General features: G+C 39.1%; 1 protein-coding gene across 4 annotated transcripts in view; it reads left to right on the forward strand.

Annotated features, from left to right (window-relative positions):
* RALYL (RALY RNA binding protein like) overlaps window positions 1–21,077 on the forward strand; it is a 656,676-nt gene that overhangs the window by 302,512 nt on the left and 333,087 nt on the right. For all 4 annotated transcript variants that reach the window (XM_050941248.1, XM_050941247.1, XM_050941250.1 and 1 more), the window contains one exon: window positions 15,250–15,528. In XM_050941248.1, the coding sequence (XP_050797205.1) occupies window positions 15,273–15,528 (256 nt within the window). In that variant the 5' untranslated portion in view covers window positions 15,250–15,272. The remainder of the gene's footprint in view (window positions 1–15,249; window positions 15,529–21,077) is intronic.

Raw genomic sequence — 21,077 nt, forward strand, 5'->3', positions numbered from 1 at the left:
CTGTCTGCTCGGGGCCAGGTCAGACTCACACTCACCCCGGCCCCATGCTCCCCTGCATCTCCTGGGCATGGTGTGCTTGGCAAGAGGCGGGGATTTGGGGAGGGAGCCAATGGGGCAGTGAGAGGGTGGAGATTTGGGGAGGGATCCAATGGGGGAAGGAGGGGGCGGAGTCAGGACGGCGGAGAGCGTGAGCCCTTCCGGGCTCCAGAGCCTTTGCTTCTTTGTCCAGTGTCCCGACCTAACATTGGTCGGGACGTGGGACAAACAAGCAAATATCAGGACAGTCCCGATAAAATCGGGACGTCTGGTCATCCTATTATAGACTAACAGAAGTGTTGGAACATGAGCTTTCGTGGGTGAATACCCACTTCATCAGATGCTCCAATACTTCTGTTAGTCTATAAGGTGCCACAGGATTCTTTGCTGCTTTTACAGATCCAGACTAACACGGCTACCCCTCTGATATAAAACCATACATATTTCAGGGATTCAGGGCACATGTAATACCTGAAATTGCTTTTAACAGCTTGTTTTAAGTTAACCTAGTTATCTTGGGTCATTATATGCCTCTATCACTGTAAGTTCTGAATCTCTCACAGTCTTTAATGTATTTATCCTCTCAACATCCCTGTGAGGTAGGGAAGTGCTATTATCTCCATTTTACAGGTAGGAAATTGAGAGATTAAGGGCCACATTTGCAAAAGGTATTTAGATGTCTAATGGTGCAGATAAATGCCTAGTGGGATTTTCAAAAGCACCTGACTGCTTTGAAATCAATGGAAGTTAGGCACATAAGGGCCTACTGGGATTTTCAAAATTGCCCATCTGAATCTTTAAGCACCAAAATACCTTTTCAAATCTGTTACTAAAATCACACAGGAAATCTGTGAGGGTGCAGGGACATGAAGTCAGTTCTTCTGAAGTTCATGCTAGAACTCTACCACTTGATCATCCTTCCTCTCTAACATTCACTGGTTTTCAGCTTGATGAAGTCCATTTCGTTATTTTAGACTCCTGTCAGATCCATCCTCCAGCTTACATTTCTTGCCTCCTTTTTCCTGTCACCAGCAGGATACATGTTACAATTGTAGGTAATAATGGTTATTTTGTGTGACCAAGCAGCAAATTCTCTATGAATGGGTAAGGTAGGCCCAATGAAATGTGCAAATTGCAATAGTTTCTGCAGCTGAGTAATTGCAGATGGCTATTGTATATAATTATTGGTGAGGAAATGCCATTCAAAGAAATTTTTGGTGAAGAATTTACTTATTCCTTCAGCAGCAGTTGAACTGGGTTCTAGTCTTAAACACTTAGGGTATGTCTAAATTAAAAAATTAGGTTGATTTTATAGAAGTCGATTTTTAGAAATCGATGTATACAGTCGATTCCGTATGTCCACACAAAGCGCATTAAGTCAGCGGAGTGTGTCCTCACTACTGTGGCTAGCATCAACTTACGGAGCAGTGCACTGTGGGTAGCTATCCCACAGTTCCTGCAGTCTCCGCTGCCCATTGGAATTCTGGGATAAGCTCCCAGTGCCTGATGGGGCAAAAACAGTGTTGCGGTTGGTTTTGGGTACATGTCGTCAGTCCCACCTCCATCCATAAAAGCAACAGCAGACAACCGTTTTGCACCAGACACCAGGGTGATTAGAAAAGCACAGCAAGGTGTGCTGTGCATGAGAGAGGCTTTGAAAACCAGTGTCCTGACTGGCCAGGCTTTGGTGTGAAAGTTGTCTGTGTTTCTCCATGATGCAGACCCACTCTGTCATGGTATAATTCCCCACTCTGAACCTTAGCGTCCAAAAGATGAGGTAACACCATGAATTCCTCTAAGCTTAATTACCAGCTTAGTACTTGTAGTGCTGCCACCAACCAGGAATTCCAGTGCCTGGTACACTCTGGTCCCCCCAAAACCTTGGCCGGGGACCCCCAAGACCCAGACCCTCTGGATCTTAACACAAGGAAAGTAAACCCTTTCCCTCACCGTTGCCTCTCCCAGGCTTCCCCTCCCTCGGTTACCCTGGAAGATCACTGTGATTCAAACTCCTTGAATCTTAAAACAGAGAGGAAAATGCACCTTCCCCCCTCCTTCTCTCTTCCCCTCCCAGATTTTCCCTGAGAGAGACAGTAATTCTAACACAGAGAGAAATTAGCCTCTCTCTCCCCGTTCCCTCCTTTCTCCCCACTAATTCCCTGGTGAATCCAGACCCTGTCCCCTGGGGTCTCACCAGAATAAAAAAACAATCAGGTTCTTAAACAAGAAAAGCTTTTTAATTAAAGAAGGAAAAAAACAGTAAAAATTATCTTTGTAAATTTAAGATGGAATATGTTACAGGGTCTTTCAGCTATAGACACTGGGAATACTCTCCCAGCCTAAGTATTCAAGTACAAATTAAAATCCTTTCAGCAAAATACAGATTTGAACTCCTTCCAGCCAAATACACATTTGCAAATAAAGAAAACAACCATAAGTCTAACTCGCTTTATCTAAAAGCAGCAAAGAATCCTGTGACACCTTATAGACTAACAGACGTTTTGGAGCATGAGCTTTTGTGGGTGAATACCCACTTCCTCAGATGCATGTAGTGGAAATTTCCAGGGGCAGGTATATATATGCTAGCAAGCAAGCTAGAGATAACGAGGTCAGTTCAATCAGGGAGGATGAGGCCCTGTTCTAGCAGTTGAGGTGTGAAAACCAAGAGAGGAGAAACTGGTTCTGTAGTTGGCAAGCCATTCACAGTCTTTGTTCAATCCTGAGCTGATGGTGTCAAATTTGCAGATGAACTGAAGCTCAGCAGTTTCTCTTTGAAGTCTGGTCCTGAAGTCTTTTTTGCTGCAGGATGGCCACCTTAAGGTCTGCTATAGTGTGGCCAGGGAGGTTGAAATGTTCTTCTACAGGTTTTTGTATATTGCCATTCCTAATATCTGATTTGTGTCCATTTATCCTTTTCTGTAGAGACTGTCCAGTTTGGCTGATGTACATAGCAGAGGGGCATTGCTGGTATATGATGGCATATATTACATTGGACACAATACAAAAAAATGGATAAATGGACACAAATCAGACATTAGGAATGGCAATATACAAAAACCTGTAGGAGAACACTTCAACCTCCCTGGCCACACTATAGCAGACCTTAAGGTGGCCATCCTGCAGCAAAAAAGACTTCAGGACCAGACTTCAAAGAGAAACTGCTGAGCTTCAGTTCATCTGCAAATTTGACACCATCAGCTCAGGATTGAACAAAGACTGTGAATGGCTTGCCAACTACAGAACCAGTTTCTCCTCTCTTGGTTTTCACACCTCAACTGCTAGAACAGGGCCTCATGCTCCCTGATTGAACTGACTGCGTTATCTCTAGCTTGCTTGCTAGCATATATATACCTGCCCCTGGAAATTTCCACTACATGCATCTGAGGAAGTGGGTATTCACCCACGAAAGCTCATGCTCCAAAACGTCTGTTAGTCTATAAGGTGCCACAGGATTCTTTGCTGCTTTTACAGATCCAGACAAACACAGCTACCCCTCTGTCGCTTTATCTACTTAGTACTCACTATTCTGGACTTATAAGAGCCTGTATCGGAGAGATTGGAGAGAAACCTGGTTGCACATCTGGTCCTTCTGAGTCCCCAGAGTGAACAACAACCAAAAACTAACAGCACACACACAAACTTCCCTCCTTTAAGATTTGAAAGTATCCTGTCCTCTGATTGGTCCTCTGGTCAGGTGACAGCCAGGCTCACTGTTCATGTTAACCCTTTCCAGGCAAAGAGATATGAAGCACTTTTGTTCTATTAACTTTTACTTATCTGTTTATGACACACCTCCTTCGTTGATTTTAATTCCCTGTAAGCCAACCACCCTCGCGCATTCAAAATAAAGTAACTATTGTTTTGAAACCATGCATTCTTTCTTTATTAATTAAAAAAATGAACTAATGGACAAGGTAGCCTCTGTGGAGTGGGGGAGGAGGGAAGGACAAGGCCACATTGCTTATAGTAGCCACACTAAAAATCAAACTGTTTGAATGACAGCCTTCTGTTGCTTGGGCCATCCTCTGGAGTGGAGTAGCTGGGTGCCCAGAGCCTCCCACGCCATTTTCTTGGGCATCTGGATAAGGAGGCTATGGAACATGGGGAGCAAGGTGGGCAGTTATACAGTGGATGCAGTGGGGGTCTGTGCTCTTGTTGGCTTTCCTGCAGCTCCAACAGACACTTCATCATATCCGTTTGCTCCCCCAACAGATGCTTCATCATGTCCATTTGCTCCCCCATTAGCCTCAGCATTGTGTCCTGCCTCCACTCTTTGCACTCACTTAATTCTTTCCTGGTCTCTGCCACTGAATGCCTCCATGCATTAAGCTGTGCCCAGCAATGTGGGAGGACTGCATGAGCTCAGAAAACATGTCATGGCGAGTGAGTTTTTTTTGCCTTCTAATCTGTGATAACCTCAGGGACAGAGATGATGGGGGAGTGTAGAAACATTCTATGCTCTAAGATTCTGGGGGGACTGCATGGTCACCTGTGCTGCTGAGTTCGCCACGCTGACCAAACAGGAAATGAAATTCAAAAGTTCCCAGGGCAAAGTGCTGTCCAGAGCAGTCACAATGGAGGCGAATACCCGGAGGCCAATACCATCAATTTGCATTCACACTACCCCCAAATTCGACCCAGCAAAGTCAATTTTAGCACTACTCCCCTCACTGGGGAGGAGTACAGAAGTCGATTTTAAGAACCCTTTAAGTTGATGGAACGGGGTTGGTTGTGTGGACACATTCATTTTTAAATTGATCTAAATTCTACCTAACCCCGTAGTGTAGACCAGGCCTCAGATACCACAGGGATGTGGTATAAGATGTGGAATAGAACAGGAGTTAAATTTTGCAGTTGATACTCCGTTCTTGCTCTGGGGTGGAAGTAAGTTTCTACTGCTCTTAAAAGAGTGTAACTTGTTTTCCTCCTCATATCTGGCTGTGGAGCCAAAACTCTGCCCCTTTGTGGCCATTCCTACCCAGTTGCTCACAAAGAATGTTTCAAAGTGTAAGGATGGCAATCCACACAAGATCTGTACCCTGTTGTGTTCACAGCATGCAGACCTTACATGGAAAACAAATACTGTTGCTGGAAGGTTGTAACGTAACAATCCTTTAATTTTCCTTAGAATTCAGAATGATAACACACAAGAACCTCAAAACACACAGACAAACACAACTCACCCTAGTTTGCTTCAAGCTGTCTCCAGACTGGTGAGACAACCCAGATCACATGGCTCCCCTCAGATCCTCCTAGCCTACAAACATGATCAGAAAATCCCTCACATTTAAAGTGATAACTTGTCATTTTTAACCTGTTTCCAATATACCATAGACCCAAGATCCAGGTAGGTTTATTAAGGGGTTAGTGGAGAGGGCTTACTCCTCAGCTCAGCTGAGTAAAACAATAGCACAATTCCACATTTAGCAACTTTTCCAAAATTATTGGTGGTTGAGCTGGGATTAGAAATCAAATATGCTTGGCTCCCAGCACTATCCTTTGTCTTTTAGACTATATCTTGTGTCTAGGGGTTATTAGCCAAAGGGATTGAGGGAACCAAGAAGAGTTCCAAATATATGAAGGAAAACAAAATATTGGAGAGAAAGTAGGACCAAGGGAAAGAAGGTAAACAAGGAGGGGAATGACATTATGGTTGATTGTAAACTGTCTATGATACTGAAGTACTTTTAAGTATCTGTGTTTAACATGAACAGTAAAATAACAAGTTGGGACAATGAATCTATGAGGAAGACTTTGTAAATACTGTTATAGATTTACAAAGCATGTAAAATACTTGGAACAATTGTACATGCATAAATCTGGGGGTGGGTAGTTGATATGCAGGTTAATATATTAAAGGAGTTAATGACAATTATTTCTGAAGAGTTGTGAAGAACTGAAGATAAGAGTGGATAAGAGAGAATAAATATAGCACTAAGTGTAAGGGACCAGAAGCAGGCGGTCTGGCCTAGCAGTTACAGCTGAGCTGGGGTCCACACATCAGGGACGGTAGTACATGAGCAGGGATCAGAGGAATCACTAGAGTCGGGTTCAATAAACAAAAGTTGGCGTCAAAATCAGATGGGGGTCAGAGAGTGGAAACCAGAGGTAGTACCAGGCTGGAATCAGGAGGCAGGAATCAGGATCAGGCTGGGATCAGAAACCAGAGATCAGGAGATGAGATTAGGTATGGAGTTACAGCAAGCCCAAAATCTGTGGTGTTGCCCAGACAACTTCCTGGGGCACCCTTTAGGGTTAAATAGGGTAGTTGGCCAATCAGAGGGCTGCAGGATACTGATACTCTGGGTCCCTATGTCCCAGACCTATTCCTGCAGCACCTATTCTCCACAGTGCTCCCTATCTGTGGCTTTGCATGGGCTTCTGGTGGCACTGTGGGAACATCAGCTGTCTCAGGCATGGGATCTAGTCCCTGCATCCTTATGCTATGCTTCAAAAAGGAACCCTGGCTATTCATTTTCCATCAACCTACTAATGCTGGAGCATTTTGCTTTACAAGTCACTAGTTAGTCTTACAATAGCCTTTTTAGATAAGTGATTTTGTGAGTATTATTACTCCCACTTTACAAATGGAGAGGCAGAGGCAGAGATATTAAATGAGCTGTCCAAGGCCATCCAGATAGTAAGTGCTGATTAGAACTCATAAGCGCCTAACTTTCTGCTTGGCACCATTGACCATGATGACTCTCAAATCTAACTTCAATTCCTAGTAAAATAACATAACAAATATTAAGGGCCAAATTCTACCCCAATTATAGTTACTGGAAGTTTTGCCTTTGACTGCAGTGGGATGAAATTGGCCTAATTAGATGTTCTGTAAATAGCGAATAGATAACTGAGCCATGAGCAATTAAAAAAACAAACGGGTTCTTATAAGAAACAAACTCTGGTTTCAATGAAGCATTTGATGCAGTGTCTTAGAAAATGTTAGTTGAAGAATAAATTCAAATTGGCTTGGTGAACATTGTCACATAAACTGACAACCAGCTGTAGGACATGACAAATTAAAGCAATGAGGAATGACAAGCTATTGAGTTGTAGGAGAGTTGTCTACTGGGATGCCTCAGGGATCATCATTAGATCTGTTTTTATTTAATATCTTTAATTATTTAGAAGAGTTAAATTTGCACATGATACTAAACTTAGAGGTTACAAACATCTTTGAGAGCAGAGAAATCATCTAAAAGATCTTTGAAAGTTAGAAATATGAAAACAGAATGAGATTGAGCCTTGGCCTATACAAGCTAACATATATGAGGACAATTAACACCAAATACAAATATTTAACTGAAGGGAAAGCAGTAATGTCAAAAGAGACCAAAAATTAAAACAGCAAATTTGCCATGTGATATGATAACAAAAAAGCTAATGACATATTGGATGCAATTTGTAGAAGCAACAAGTTACTAAAAAGAGAGCGATGCAGTTGTCCCCCATCTGTACTTTCTGGTATCATTGCACCTTCAGCCAGAAACTGCATTCAGTTTTAAGAACCTCAGTATCAAAGATTTTATTAAACTGAAGGAAATTCAGAGAAATGCAACAAAAGTGATAAAGAGGCTAGAAGGAATGATTGATGAGGAAGTTTTAAAATAGCAAACTAGACATCATCTTACTAAATGATAACTAAAAGGAGACAGGATAACTGGCTACAAATATAATGGCTACCACTACAAAAGTGCCTCTCTTTCTCCCCAGCCCATGTGGCTAGGGAGAGAGGAGCCTGCTGATATCTGGGCCCAGGGATATGTGGAGCAGGAGGGTACTTCCCCCTATCCTGCTGACCCTTTGCAGCCCCTTGTTCCTGCTTAATGTACTCTCTGGCCCTTGGGGGCTGACTCTTTCATTGTCCTCCATTTTTTGGAGCACTTAAACTATTATAAAATAAATTTATTCACAGAAATAGCCTAGAATATTTTTCTGTGTGCTATGGCAAATCAGCATGTATTACATGAAGCCCAGATTTATTAGAATTGATGTTTTTATTCACCTTATCCAGAGAATGATAAACTGCTTATCTCTTTGAGAAGAACAGCAGCAGCAGACCAAGAAGTGCAATCTACTAAGTCTTTTAAACCCCTTCACTTTCTTCCAGGCTTGGCAAGAGTTGATATATCTTTTATTGGTATGATTCTTAGAACTGTCAGCATGAAGAGAGCTTTGTCCATGTTATAGACACAATGTGTCAAGCACTTAAAAATAATTGAAAGAAAAAGCTGTAAAACCAAAACAAACCAACTGTATTAGAAAGGTCTGATCCAAAGATCATTGAACTCATTGGGAGGCTTTTCACTGATTTTAATAAGCATTATATCAGACCCAAAATGTTTTGACACTCAGGGTATGTCTCCACAGCAAAGAATAACCCATAGCTGGCCTTGTGCCAGCCGACTCAGGCTTGCAGGGCTTGGGCTGCGAGGCTGTTTCGTTGCTGGGTAGACTTCTGGGCTTGAGCTGGAGCCCAGGCTATGTGACCAAGCCCATGTTCTTCTCCCCTGTGTAGACATACACTTAGTGATTTAACAACGGTGGCCTCCTCTCAGTAACCGATTACTCTTTATTTGTGTACCATAGATACAGTAGCTTATTTTAAATTAACTTAAACCAAAAAGCAAGGCTTTCCCAAGCTACATATGCCAGATTCTTTTTCTTTTTGTCCAGATAAATCTAAAATGCTTTCTTTCAGCAGGTGTATAAAATGTTATAGTGTTTTATCACTGATTAACTTTAGCTGAGATAAAACTATTTTAATGACTAATTAAAGTGAATTAACATGAACACTGAACTTTGTTCATAAAATGTTACTGCCATTGTATGATAAATCCATGCTATAGGACATTTCAGCCTAACAAAGGACAGTTAAAATATTTAGACTGCAGTTTGAATCACTGATAATGTTGTCACTATTGTTACTGCTTAAATGCACATTTTCAGACATTTAGAAAGGAGGGGAATTTCATAAAGAATAAAAAGAACTAATACATATTTTGCTGTATGTTTTTTCTTTCCAGTGTAAACATGTATTCGTAATATTTGTGGACTCTTAATCTTTGTGACAATGGACACATGCTATGAATCATGACAAAACATTGACCAACTATTAGCAAAATGCTAGCATGGCAGGATTTATGGAACCATGAATTTCAGTCTTGAAAGCAGAATAGATTCTGGAGAATATTCAGATAAGGATGTTTTCTGGCCCTCATACTAGTGATTTATGTTTGGAAACTAGGAACATGTGGGGAAATGCTACATTTTCCCCATTTAAGGATGGATAGGACGAGAGATCACAAAAATGTTGTCTAGTTTCCATGGTATGGAAACCCACAGAAGTCCTAAAAAAGTAGATTTTTAAGTGATTGTGTTTTTTAGTATTTTTAATATTGTGTAGTAGTCAAAATTTTAATGAAATTGACTACCAGAAATTAAGTAGATCTGTGTTCAGGTAATTTTGTTCCTATGGTTTTTGCGCATTGAATAAGCCATGAAATGTCATGTCTGAAAAATCTGATGGCTTGAACCAAATAGGACAGAGATGTTTGGAAAACTCACAAATCTTATTAACCCCATCTCCTGTCTGAAGCCTATCGGGATAATCAGTTTGTTTTGCTGAGGCTAGGTCCACACTTAAAACGCTACAGCAACACAGTTGCAGCACTGTAGCTGTGCAGCTTTAGTGCTTCAGTGTAGATGCACTACAACAATGGGAAAGGTTCTCCCATTGCTGTAATTTATGCACCTCCTGAAGCAATAGCTAGGTTGGTGGAAGAATTCTTCCATTAACCTGGCACTGTCTACATCAGGAGTTAGGTCTGCATAGCTACATCTCTCAAGGGTGTGAATTTTTCACCCCATTTTAAGACCTGGTCCTTCAAATACTTGCTTACATGCTTAATTTTGAGCAGGTGAGTAGCTCATATGCACAAGGTTAAGCATGTAAGTAAGTCTTTACAGGATTGGAGCCTTATATTGTAATTTATTTGGGACAAAGACAGTGGGTAAAATCCTGACCCCACTAAAAGCAATGGCAAACTTCCACTGATTTCAGTGGGGCCAGGGTTTCACACAGTGTCTTATTTGCCATGCATACCTGTTCTCCCTTTTAAATAATAGCAAATATATATTATTCAAAAATACTGTTCTAAAAATATTTACTTATGTTCTTGAGCTTGTTAACTGTGTGTTTTAGGCACATCAGAGGCCATGGATTTACACAGATTTTAAAAATCAGCCTCTTCTCCACTTAGCTACCAAGACCTGACATTAACGTTTTGTGTTCTGTATGCAAATATTGGTGTTATCATTCCCATAGACTTACTGAAGAGCATTTCATGCATCCTTGCTAATAGATATTTGACCTCAGATTGATTTCAGGGCTTTGGTAAGAGAAGGGGAACTTATTTTCAACTACTTTCTTCTATTCTATAATCACAATTATACATGGAAGCAGTTTTATTAATTTATTTTGGATTTTATAGTTTTTAACTTATTTTCAAAAAGTTTTCAGTTTATATCTAAATTCTAAATTGTACTTCCTTCCTTCCTGAATTTCTTCAATGAGCATAATTCTGTTCCAGTTGAAGTGGGAGTTTTGCCTGCTATTTACAACAAGCAAGCCTTAACAAGCTTTTCTTACAAAGAAAATAAGTCAAAGATGTAACAAGCCAGAGGATGGAAGCTTGTGGAAATGTGTGTTAAAAATATTAAAGACAAGATGAGGAAATTGTTTGTGAAACTAGAAACTTCCTTACTTATAAAAAGATCTGGGGCATGATGCAGCTTCAGTGGAAAACTTTCCACAGAGTTCTAATGGTGTTTGTCTGAACCTGTAATTAGGTGTAACTGGATTGTTACTGATTGGTGGCAGTGGCCTAGTCTGCATAGCTTAGTGAATCAGGGCAACTTAGGCTTCAGAAGACAGACGTGTTTTATTTTTCATTAACATTTTGTAGAACTTTAAAAGCTGATCTGGAAGAGCCCCACTCACTCTTTTACGGCAGACAGCAATTACACCATGACAAACCTAAAGTGAACTGCTGCCACTATCTTTCAAACTTAACACTATACATAGATTGTAGCTGTTGCCAGGAAAGGCCATATTTATCCAGGGTGTAACTCCAGTAAAGTCTAAATGATTATTTCCATGGAATTAAACCAAAGATAACTTTGGTCCCAGTTGACAAAATATGTATTCTAATTGGCTGACTAGGTCTTTTTGATGAAAATCTAAACAGTCAACAAATAGCATTTAAGTTTAGTTTGCTGATTGCTTATCACCAAAATAAAATATTACTACACAGAAATTGAAGGTGGCCCTTTAAGAAACACTGAGGCATGATAATAAGATGTGCAGATTCATGCGCTGCTACAGTTTGTGCAGTGCACATGTAGAGAACCTCAGTTTCAGTCCTATAAATCAAATGTCTTTCAAAGTACTACATTCATGTTTCTTTTTTATATACAAAGAAAGCTGTTATGAAAGTTCAGGTGCCAAAATCCAGATGACGTGAACTTGAATTCCCTAGGGGATCTATACATTAGAAACTTTGTCAAACTGTTCTGAATTGCCATTCAACTGAATAATAGATGACAGAACATTTTTATAAAGTCAGAAAGTTGTGTGCATTTATACTATCCTATGAATAACAAGGCAGAGCTTTTAAAAAAATGTGGTATTACAGTTGCTAAAGAAAGAACAGAAGATAAAACAAAGGAGATTGCATTCATATCTACATAAAAATAAAATTATAGTAGTCTTTTAGAAGTGAGGTTGAAAACTTCCAAATTAGAGAGGGTTGTGATTTCAATATACCAAAGCATTAGTAATCTGCATGGTGAGGAATGATTTTAGTTCTTAAGTCAAGTAAGATAGTTTAGGGGTTTATTATTACTGGTGAAATTCTGATTCAGTTTCAACATAACAAAACAAAACAATACATTTCATAAAAAGTTGAGTACTTATTGTGAAATAGTCTTTTTGAATATATATCTCTTATATGCCAGACATATTTATGACCACTGCTGGTATGCACAGTAGATATTTGTAAAACTGATATGGTAAGAAATTAACAAGATGATTGAGTTATATCTTATTAAAGGCTTCAAGGAAATTAGATCAATTCAAATACTATCTTCGGTTCCGCAATAATTGCAAAAAGTAAATGGTTTTCTTTTTCTGTCAGTGTGAAAGCTTAGGCAGATCATATTTGCAATTCTGTAGATAAGAATACAGATGTGCTGAGTACAATTCAGTTTTCACAAATGGATATTGTTAGTAGAAAGCAAAACTTACCGTAAGTTCTTTATCATTGTAATGGAGAATCTTTTCTGTCTTTGATTTTATGAAATATGCACAGTTTTATTATACATAGCCCAACAAGGCAATCCAATCTCAATTGCACAAATGTTAATATTATTCTTACTCTTTGAATTTCAGTAACACATTTTACTGACTCTTTGTTTGAATGTGAGAGAACCCACCGGACAAACACTTTTCTTTTTGACACGAAACTGTGTACTTTGCAATGCAAATTCTAGTTACAGGACAGAAAGATACAATGTCCTATTCAAACTCTATTTAAACTATTGCAGAGCAAAATTGAGTGTAAAATGAAATGGATTTTTTTTTCTCCAATAACAAAACTCCCATGTCAAATGGCAAAACAACAGGGGGGAGTTAGAACATAATATATTTTTAATGGCTATAGCCATAATAGAACTTTTGTTATCTCTTTAATTTTTATCTTTTTTACTGTCAGTTTATTTATTTACATGCTGGAAGTTCCCAGAGACCTCAACCCAGATCATAAATCATTGTGCTAGATGCTGTATAAACATAATGAGAAACAGGTGCTGCTCTGAAAAGCTTATAGTCTAAACAGACAAAGTATGAAAGGGAAACCTGAGTCACAGAGATGAAGTGACTATCCAAGTTCATACAGTGAGTTAGGAGAGGAGGCAGGCCATTACTCTATCCACTGGGCCATACTGTCTCCAAGCGGCTTTACTAAAATCATTGTAGTTAGTTACTGCACACTTAACGGGGTTATCACAGATCTCTTAGCTGATCCTTCCTAGCCACCATTCCACACCACCACTCCAACTTGAATTGCTGGGTTTGGATGCTGCAGTGTGAGGGAAGGGTAGTTACTTTGATGCTAATCTTGCCATACAATGAAGCGAAGGCTTCTTTGGTTAAGGCTACTTCATTGGTTTTTGTAGGCTGAAAGTTGTGTGTTCTGTTTATGTGTCTTCAGGCAAGGATCCATTTGGAATTGATGTGGTTATAATAAATAATAGTCTTTTGTCTAATTATAAATTCTTTGAATGTTGTATTATTAAGTATGTTTATTGCTGGTGAAAGGTGCCTGACTGATTGTCTGTATTATATGTGTGTGTTCTTTTGATAAATCAAGTACTTTGTTTTCCTTGGCTTTGAAAGCTCAAGCTTGCTAGCGTGCCTCAACGATGATCACACCATGAAGGTAATTAACCTTTGGAACAATTTACCAAGGGTTGCGGTAGGTTCTCCATGACTGGCAATTTTAAAATCAAGATTGGATGTTCTTCTAAAATATATGCTCTAGAGATTTTTTGGGAGGGGGTGGGGAATTCTATGGCATTTGTAATGCAAGATGTCAGACTAGATAATCTCAGTGGTCCCTTCTGGCCTTAGAATCTTTAAGACAACATCTGGTGAATGGGACTGAATCAGTTCCTGCTAAGAATGCCAAAAATTGTGCTAGTCATGGTAATGGTTCTTTTTATGAGGATGTTTTTGTACCCTAGGAATTGTATTGAGTTCAATAACAATGGTTTCCTTTCTTCTAGCTCTAACTTAATATATGGTAGCTATTGATTTTAAAAAATTATACTTGTGCTAGTTACTGTCAGTCTTTAGGAGTCCGGAATGGAGGTCAGTATTCCTTTTAATCTTGAGAAACGAACCGTGCTTTAACTGCAAGCAGTTTTTAGCTGGAGTACCTTCTCACATTATGCCTTGCTTGAGCTGCTATTGTGATATGATCTGAACTAAAATATGACTAAATTAAAACAGAGCAATAACAAAGTAGTTGTAAGAGATGGTATATTCTTAATTACTATATGAATGACCTCATATTTATTAAAATTGGTGTTTAATATATATGGATGCTTTTGACCTTGTATTGCTTAATATAGCTGGAGAAATTCCAGCAGCCATATGGAATACTCATTCTACCTCCACTTAAGTGATAGCAGGTGTAAATGCAAGGAAAAGAAGCTTCAAGCATGAATGATTTGCATAACATACTTATTAGTCTCTTGGTTATGAAATATTATCAAAGTTAGGTGTATCTTATTTTTCATAGGGCTGCATGAGCACAGGAAGTCACAGCTGCTGTTTTGATGGGACCAAGCATGCAATATATTGATGCTGCCCCACCAGGCTAGGTGATTTGTAAAAATAAGGGCATAAAGCTACAATCTGAAGCCAAATCCTTTCCTAGTGTAACTCTGCTGATTCCAGTAACATTACACCAAGGCTGAATTTAGTTCATTGCCTCTTCAGAAAAAAATACACTGTTTTTATTCCATAAAGATGGTTTGTTTTCATACTTTGTCATTGTAGGTGAATTAGCCATTTGTACTTTCTCTGCATTAGAAAATTGTTATATTTCTAATAAAACATATCGATTATGGTAAGAAACTATGAACTGTACATAACTTGCTCTGTGCGCCTCACAATGGTCGATGGTATTCAATGGGATATTTATTGGTCAATGGTTGACACTTACAACACAAAGGCAGAGAAGTCTTTCTTTGTTAGAGTTTGTCCTCTGCCTAGCCTCGAATATTCATTTCATTAAGACAAGATAATGGTTCATTCTCTTTCTTTGCAGCTCTAGATAGCCAGGTATTTAGCAAGTCAGGGCTGAATTTCAAAGCCCAAATCCACATGCGATTACAGTAGAGCTCCACTGATGAACATCAGAGCATTAGATTACCAGATTTATAGTTATGTTTAAATCTATAAAAATGAAAGATTTAAAATTGACTTCTTGATAATATTTAAAAACTCACGGTGCTAGTTTTATTGCTAATCATTTTTAGAAAATAGAATACTGATGAATTTTGATTTAGCCTAAGTGAGTTATCATCACTGAAAACTCTCTGAAGCCAGTTGTAACTGTGTTTTCTTTCTCTTCTTTGTTTAAGGGTTAAAGCTAAGTGACCCAGCCATGACCGGCAAAACACAGACTAGCAATGTTACCAATAAGAATGACCCCAAGTCAATCAACTCCAGAGTCTTCATTGGCAATCTGAACACAGCCATTGTCAAAAAAGGTGACATAGAGGCAATCTTTGCAAAGTATGGAAAAATAGTTGGCTGCTCAGTGCACAAAGGTTATGCATTTGTACAGTATATGAGTGAGAGGCATGCGAGGGCTGCGGTGGCAGGAGAGAATGCCAGGATCATTGCAGGACAACCACTCGGTAAGTGTTTATAGGCTATTTTTAATGGGCGAAATTGGTTGGTTGTATTAATTTATCTTCTCTTTTGCCTGTTTATTAACTATCTTCGATGCTGAATGCTGGTTTTGGTTGTGTTTTATTTGCTTCTTTGTTTGTTTCAGTTTTAGTTCTAGGAAACTGAACTGGGGAAAATGTTTTTTAAATATCAGCTAGGTTTAATAAAATGGCTGTTGGATGCTATTAAGTACTGTGTGGTTAAATACTTTTTTTCTGAATATTTGTAGTAATTATATCTCAGTTAATAAGTAAATAATGGAAAAGGACCCATTCTTACCAACTGTTATGCACATGCTTAACTTGACACACAGTCATCCTGTTGAAGTCAGTAGGATTATGCATTCAAGCAAAATTACACGTGTTTTCAGGATCAGGCCCTAGTTCATAAATATAACACGTTATACAGTATTATAATTTGCAGAACAATATGTGTGTAGGGAACACAGTGTATGAGCAATTAACCAGATATACAAGTGGTTCAGTGGAATATCCTGTCCCCAATCCAGCAGATCTGGTGTATCTGCCTGGCCAACCAATTCCTCCATAAGGTCCTTTTGAAATGATTTCCAGCTCACTCTCACCCCCACATGGATGGACAACATGGTGGCTATGAACTCTTTTCCTGAAGCCAAGCCCCAAAACAATAGCTTTCACAGATCAGAACTTAATGCTGCATGAAAGAAGTTGAGACTTCCTAGGGAAGCATGCTGTACAGAGCAGCTTTCCCCCAGCTGTCCCTACCAACTTTTCACATGGCGGTGCCTCTTGAAATTGCCAGGAGCTTCACCTGTGCATTATATCTGTGGAAGGTCTTCCTTTTTTTCAGGAACCAGATTGGAAATAAGCTGCACTGAACCCCAGGACCAGAATCATGCCATCTGTGTATATTTGGTGCTTCTATGCTGGCAATAGCCACACAGGATACATTTTGGGCTGTTAAATATCAACAAATGGTTTTAATATTTGACTTTCACAGCTGTCTTAGCACATGCATAGAAACTGCATTTATCAGACTGATTCTAAAGCTGTGCCCAGTTCATACTTCAGTAGCGTATCAGATCTTAGATAGCAGAAGCAAGAGGATGAACTACATTAATTGTTTAAATGGTGCCAAGTCACGTTTCTAGAGAGATGCTATATTGAAAATTTAGGCTAAAGTTGTTTCCTCATGAAGAGGTGCGCAATTCCACTTAACTTCAGTCAGTACTGCATTTGGTTATCTGGGGGAAAAAAAAGAATTTGGCTCCTTTGAACTGAATCTAAACAGAAGTAGATTTTTATTTGCTTGTGTTTTTACACATTCTTATATAGAGTCTTGATATTTCTCATGGAAGCTGTTCTCCATCCATCAAAGTTAACTGCTTTAGGCAAAATACCTCTCAATAAAAATCACTTGGAGCACTCGGCCATCCAGTTTGTGAGAAGTTTGGGAAAACTGGAAAATATTACAGGATATTTTGGCTGGATCTAGAGAGCTTTAATTAGAATTTCATAGTTGTTTTGCTGAATCCATAGTGAGTGTATCTAGACTAGGAAAAATGTCAAGGCTAGCTACAGTGACTACTGGCTAACTTTGACTTAACGTTGCCTACTTTTAATAGTCTACATACAGTATATCCTTTGTGCATTCCTGCTAATTTGGTTTGAAATCTCAGTGCTTCTTAGCTGTTGACACAAAACATAAGACATTTCTCTTAGCACTTGAAAGACATTTGAAAAGCTATAAACTACTTTAAAAGAATGACAATTAAATAACAACCAAGCAAATGAAACCATCAATGGCCTGATTCAGCAGAAATTACCTGTAGCCTGCTGCAACACATAAACTTGAAGGAGTTGTAAAATACTCTGGAGAATGGTTAGTTGGCAGGATGACTAATTCATCACAAATTTCTTAAGCCTTTGGCAGCTACTTTGCTGAATATTTGTAGAACTGCCCTTTTATGATGTGATTAGTGGCAGCTATTGTATAGACCAACTGGTTTGCAGCAACTTTATACTGTATGATTGATATACGTAGTCTCCAAAAGAAGTAGGGGAAACAGCTGATCTAAAATCCAATTTGATTTTTTTTTGTTTATTTTATATGAAAAAGATGAGAGAAAAGCAGAGAAGAAAGAGAATCAGATGGTTGTATGTAAATAAAGCATGAAAAAAAGCCATGGGCTTGTAGTAAGCAGAAGTTTGTTGCCATGGGTGCTTAGCTACAAAACCTCTTTGGGCTACAGTGGGTGGCAGCTTTAGAGCCTGGATCTTGAATCTGTAATATTTGTGCAGTAAGTATACTGCATGCAGCTCGTTACCTATCTACACATACACAGAGATTTTTTTTAAATGGTACCTAAGTCAGTGGTCCAATATCACTGCCGTCATTGCTGCATCTGTTTTTTTTTTCTGTTTCTGATAATGTCCTTTATGTGCTGGGCACTCTCACGAGAAGGTAAATTTCCTGTCCTGAAGAGCGCACAGTCTGGAAGACGGACAAAGGGCAGGTGAAAGGGATGTAGGAAAAATAAATTGGTCAAACTCCTTCTATATAATAAAATGTATGAATAGCATGATGGGTTTTTTAGATTGTAGATAATTTCAGTCGTCACAATCTAACCATAATCTGACAGTTAATTTCTTGTATGTGTCAGTAGAAGTGGGTCTCTTGGAGCCATTTGAATATGGAGGCAGTAGTAGCCTTGCAGACCATGTCAGGAAGGACATTCCATGAATAGGAGGTGCCACAGGTCATAGGAGTGGAAAGGACCATCTGAGCCATTGCCTCCACTTCCTACAATAGCAGGAAACTCAATCATTTAATCATGTTCCTCAACATGCAAGATGGCGCAGAAATGTTTGTGGGACAAGTGGATAAGCAGAGCAACAAGATTGACATAATTGGTGTAGTGGAGGGGTCAGGAACAGGGTGGGAATGTAAGATATGAGTTTGGCTAAGTTGAGCGGGGAAAAGAGATGTAGGGTTTTCTAGGCCATCACATGAAGCTTACATTTGATATGATAGAGAAGGTGGAAACAAACGAGGGATTCAAAGAGAGGGTGATGTGGTGAGGTTGATGGGGAGGCAGATAATTTGGGGGAACCATATTTTTCATTGACTGGAGGGAGCAAAATTGGTGGCAAAGAGGGGGTTACAATAATTAAGGTTAGAGATAGTGGTCTAAATGAAATTAATAGAAGGGTGGAGAGAAACACATACTACCCAGAAATCTTAACAGGAGGAAGCATACAATTTGAATTCAGAGGAGGAGGATACATCCAAAGAGATGCTATGTAAGCATTCAGAAGGGTGACAGGAGAAAAAGAAAGATGTTATCATGAAAGCCAAGGTGGATAAGATGGGAAGAAAAAGGATTCATTGATTTATAGATTCCAAGGCCAGAAGGGATCATTGTGGCCATCTAGTCTGGCTACCTATATAACACAGGCCATAAAGTTCCCCAGTATAATTCCTAGAGCATATTTTATAGAAAAACATCCAATCTCAATTTTAAAATTGCCAGTGATGGAGAATCCACCATAACTCTTGGTAAATTGTTCCAATGGTTTATTACCCTCACTGTCAAAAAAAGATACAACTTATTTCCAGTCTGAATTTGTATAGCTTCAATTTTTAGCCACTGGATCATGTTATACCTTTCTCTGCTAGATTGAAGACCTGTTATTAAATATTTGTTCCCCATGTAGATCCTTATAGATTGCAGTCAAGTCATCCCATAGCCTTCTTTTGTTAAGCTAAAAAGATTGAGCTCCTTGAGTGTGTTATTGTAAGGCAGGTTTTTAAGCATTATTTTGGCTTTTTTCTGACCCGTATCTAATTTATCAACATTCTTCTTGAATTGTGGGTACCAGAAGTGATCAGAGTATTGCAGCAGTAGTCACACCAGTGCCAAATACAAAAAATAACCTCTCTGCTCCTACTCAAGATTCTCCTATTTATGCATCCCAGGATCGCAGTAGCTCTTTTGGCCACAGTATCATATTTGGAGCTCATGGTCAGCTGATTATCCACCATAATCACTAAATCTCTTTTAGAGTCTCTGCTTCCTAGGTTTACCCCCTATCCTACAAGTATGGCTTTCTTTTTAGATGTATACATTTACATTTAGACGTATTAAAACGCAAATTAAAACATTGTTTGCTTGTACCCATTTTACCAAGCAATCCACATCACTCTAAATCAGTGACCTGTCCTCTTCGTTCTTTATCAGTGCCCCAATGTTTGTGTCATCTGCAGACTTAATCAATTATGACTTTATGATTTGTTCCAGGTCACTGATAAACATTGCACATGGGATAGCACAGGAACTCCTCCATTTGCTCCACAGGGAATGTGAAGGAGTTGGAGCATGTACCTGGCCCTCCTCCATGCCATCCCACAGAGCTGATGGGCTCAAGAGTGAGGAGCACACTGCCCTGACATGTGAGCTCTCATGTGCTAGAGCAGTGGTTCTCAACCTATTTACCGTTGTGGGTCACATATGTGTTATATAGGCTGCATCCAGTACTACCTGCAGATGTCATATGGGCCACAGCTGTGTGCTGATTCCAATTCTTTCCTTACTTCTTTCTCCGACACTTGCACACCCATGCAAGGGCAGAGGCAATCTGTTCCTCTGTCTTTTAACCTGTGATATATTCATCCCAGTGCAGAGGGCCAGTGCAAATCTTGCTACCTCATGTAAAGACCACTTCAGCCCCACAATCAGGCCTTAAATGGGACGTGTGGAGGGGTAAATTTCATTTTTAAGGCAGATAGAGTTATCATGGCAGTTCCTACATCATAGTGTATTTTGGGGGTGGTGGAAGAAGGTTTGGATTATAAGGTCTGATTTTTCACTGCATCGCATTATTCCTACACTGATGTAGTTCTGCCAGTAGTTACTCCTGATTTACAGGATCAGACTCAGAGAACACCTCCTTATTGATATGGAGAGAAAAAATGTTACGTACATGACTGGGCTTGGCAGAGTTCAGATTTTATAGTCTTGACAGATAATATCTATATTAATCTTCAAGCTTTTTATTGATTTAAATTTTCACAGTGGCAGAAAATGAGGGAGGGGGTTCCAGACAATTATGTAATGACAGTCAAAGTGGAGACTCAAAAAGCTTAACAAGCTGTTAACACACATTTTTAACATCACGTCAAAATATACAAAGTAAATATCCTTCAATCAACAAATCACACCTGTTTCTACTATTAATTCACTAGTCCATTTGTAAACAAGCCATATTCAAAAATCTAAACCACTGCATTTGGACTCCATCAGTTCATGAGCAGCATTTTTCTTTCTATGCCTATCTGTACATTTTCATTATTGCTGGAAATATATATTTTGTTGGTTTGTGTGTGTACAGTGAAATCAATGTTTACCAACATTTCCCAATAAATTGCTAATAATTTCCAAGCGTATATATGAGTAAAATAATGTTTTTTCAAATGTCTTTGTGAACATTCATTACTGGATGCGACAACAAAAAAATTGCTAAGATATATGTTATGA

This window comes from Gopherus flavomarginatus, chromosome 2 (genome assembly GCF_025201925.1).
Source record: "Gopherus flavomarginatus isolate rGopFla2 chromosome 2, rGopFla2.mat.asm, whole genome shotgun sequence".
Classification (NCBI taxonomy): domain Eukaryota; kingdom Metazoa; phylum Chordata; order Testudines; family Testudinidae; genus Gopherus; species Gopherus flavomarginatus.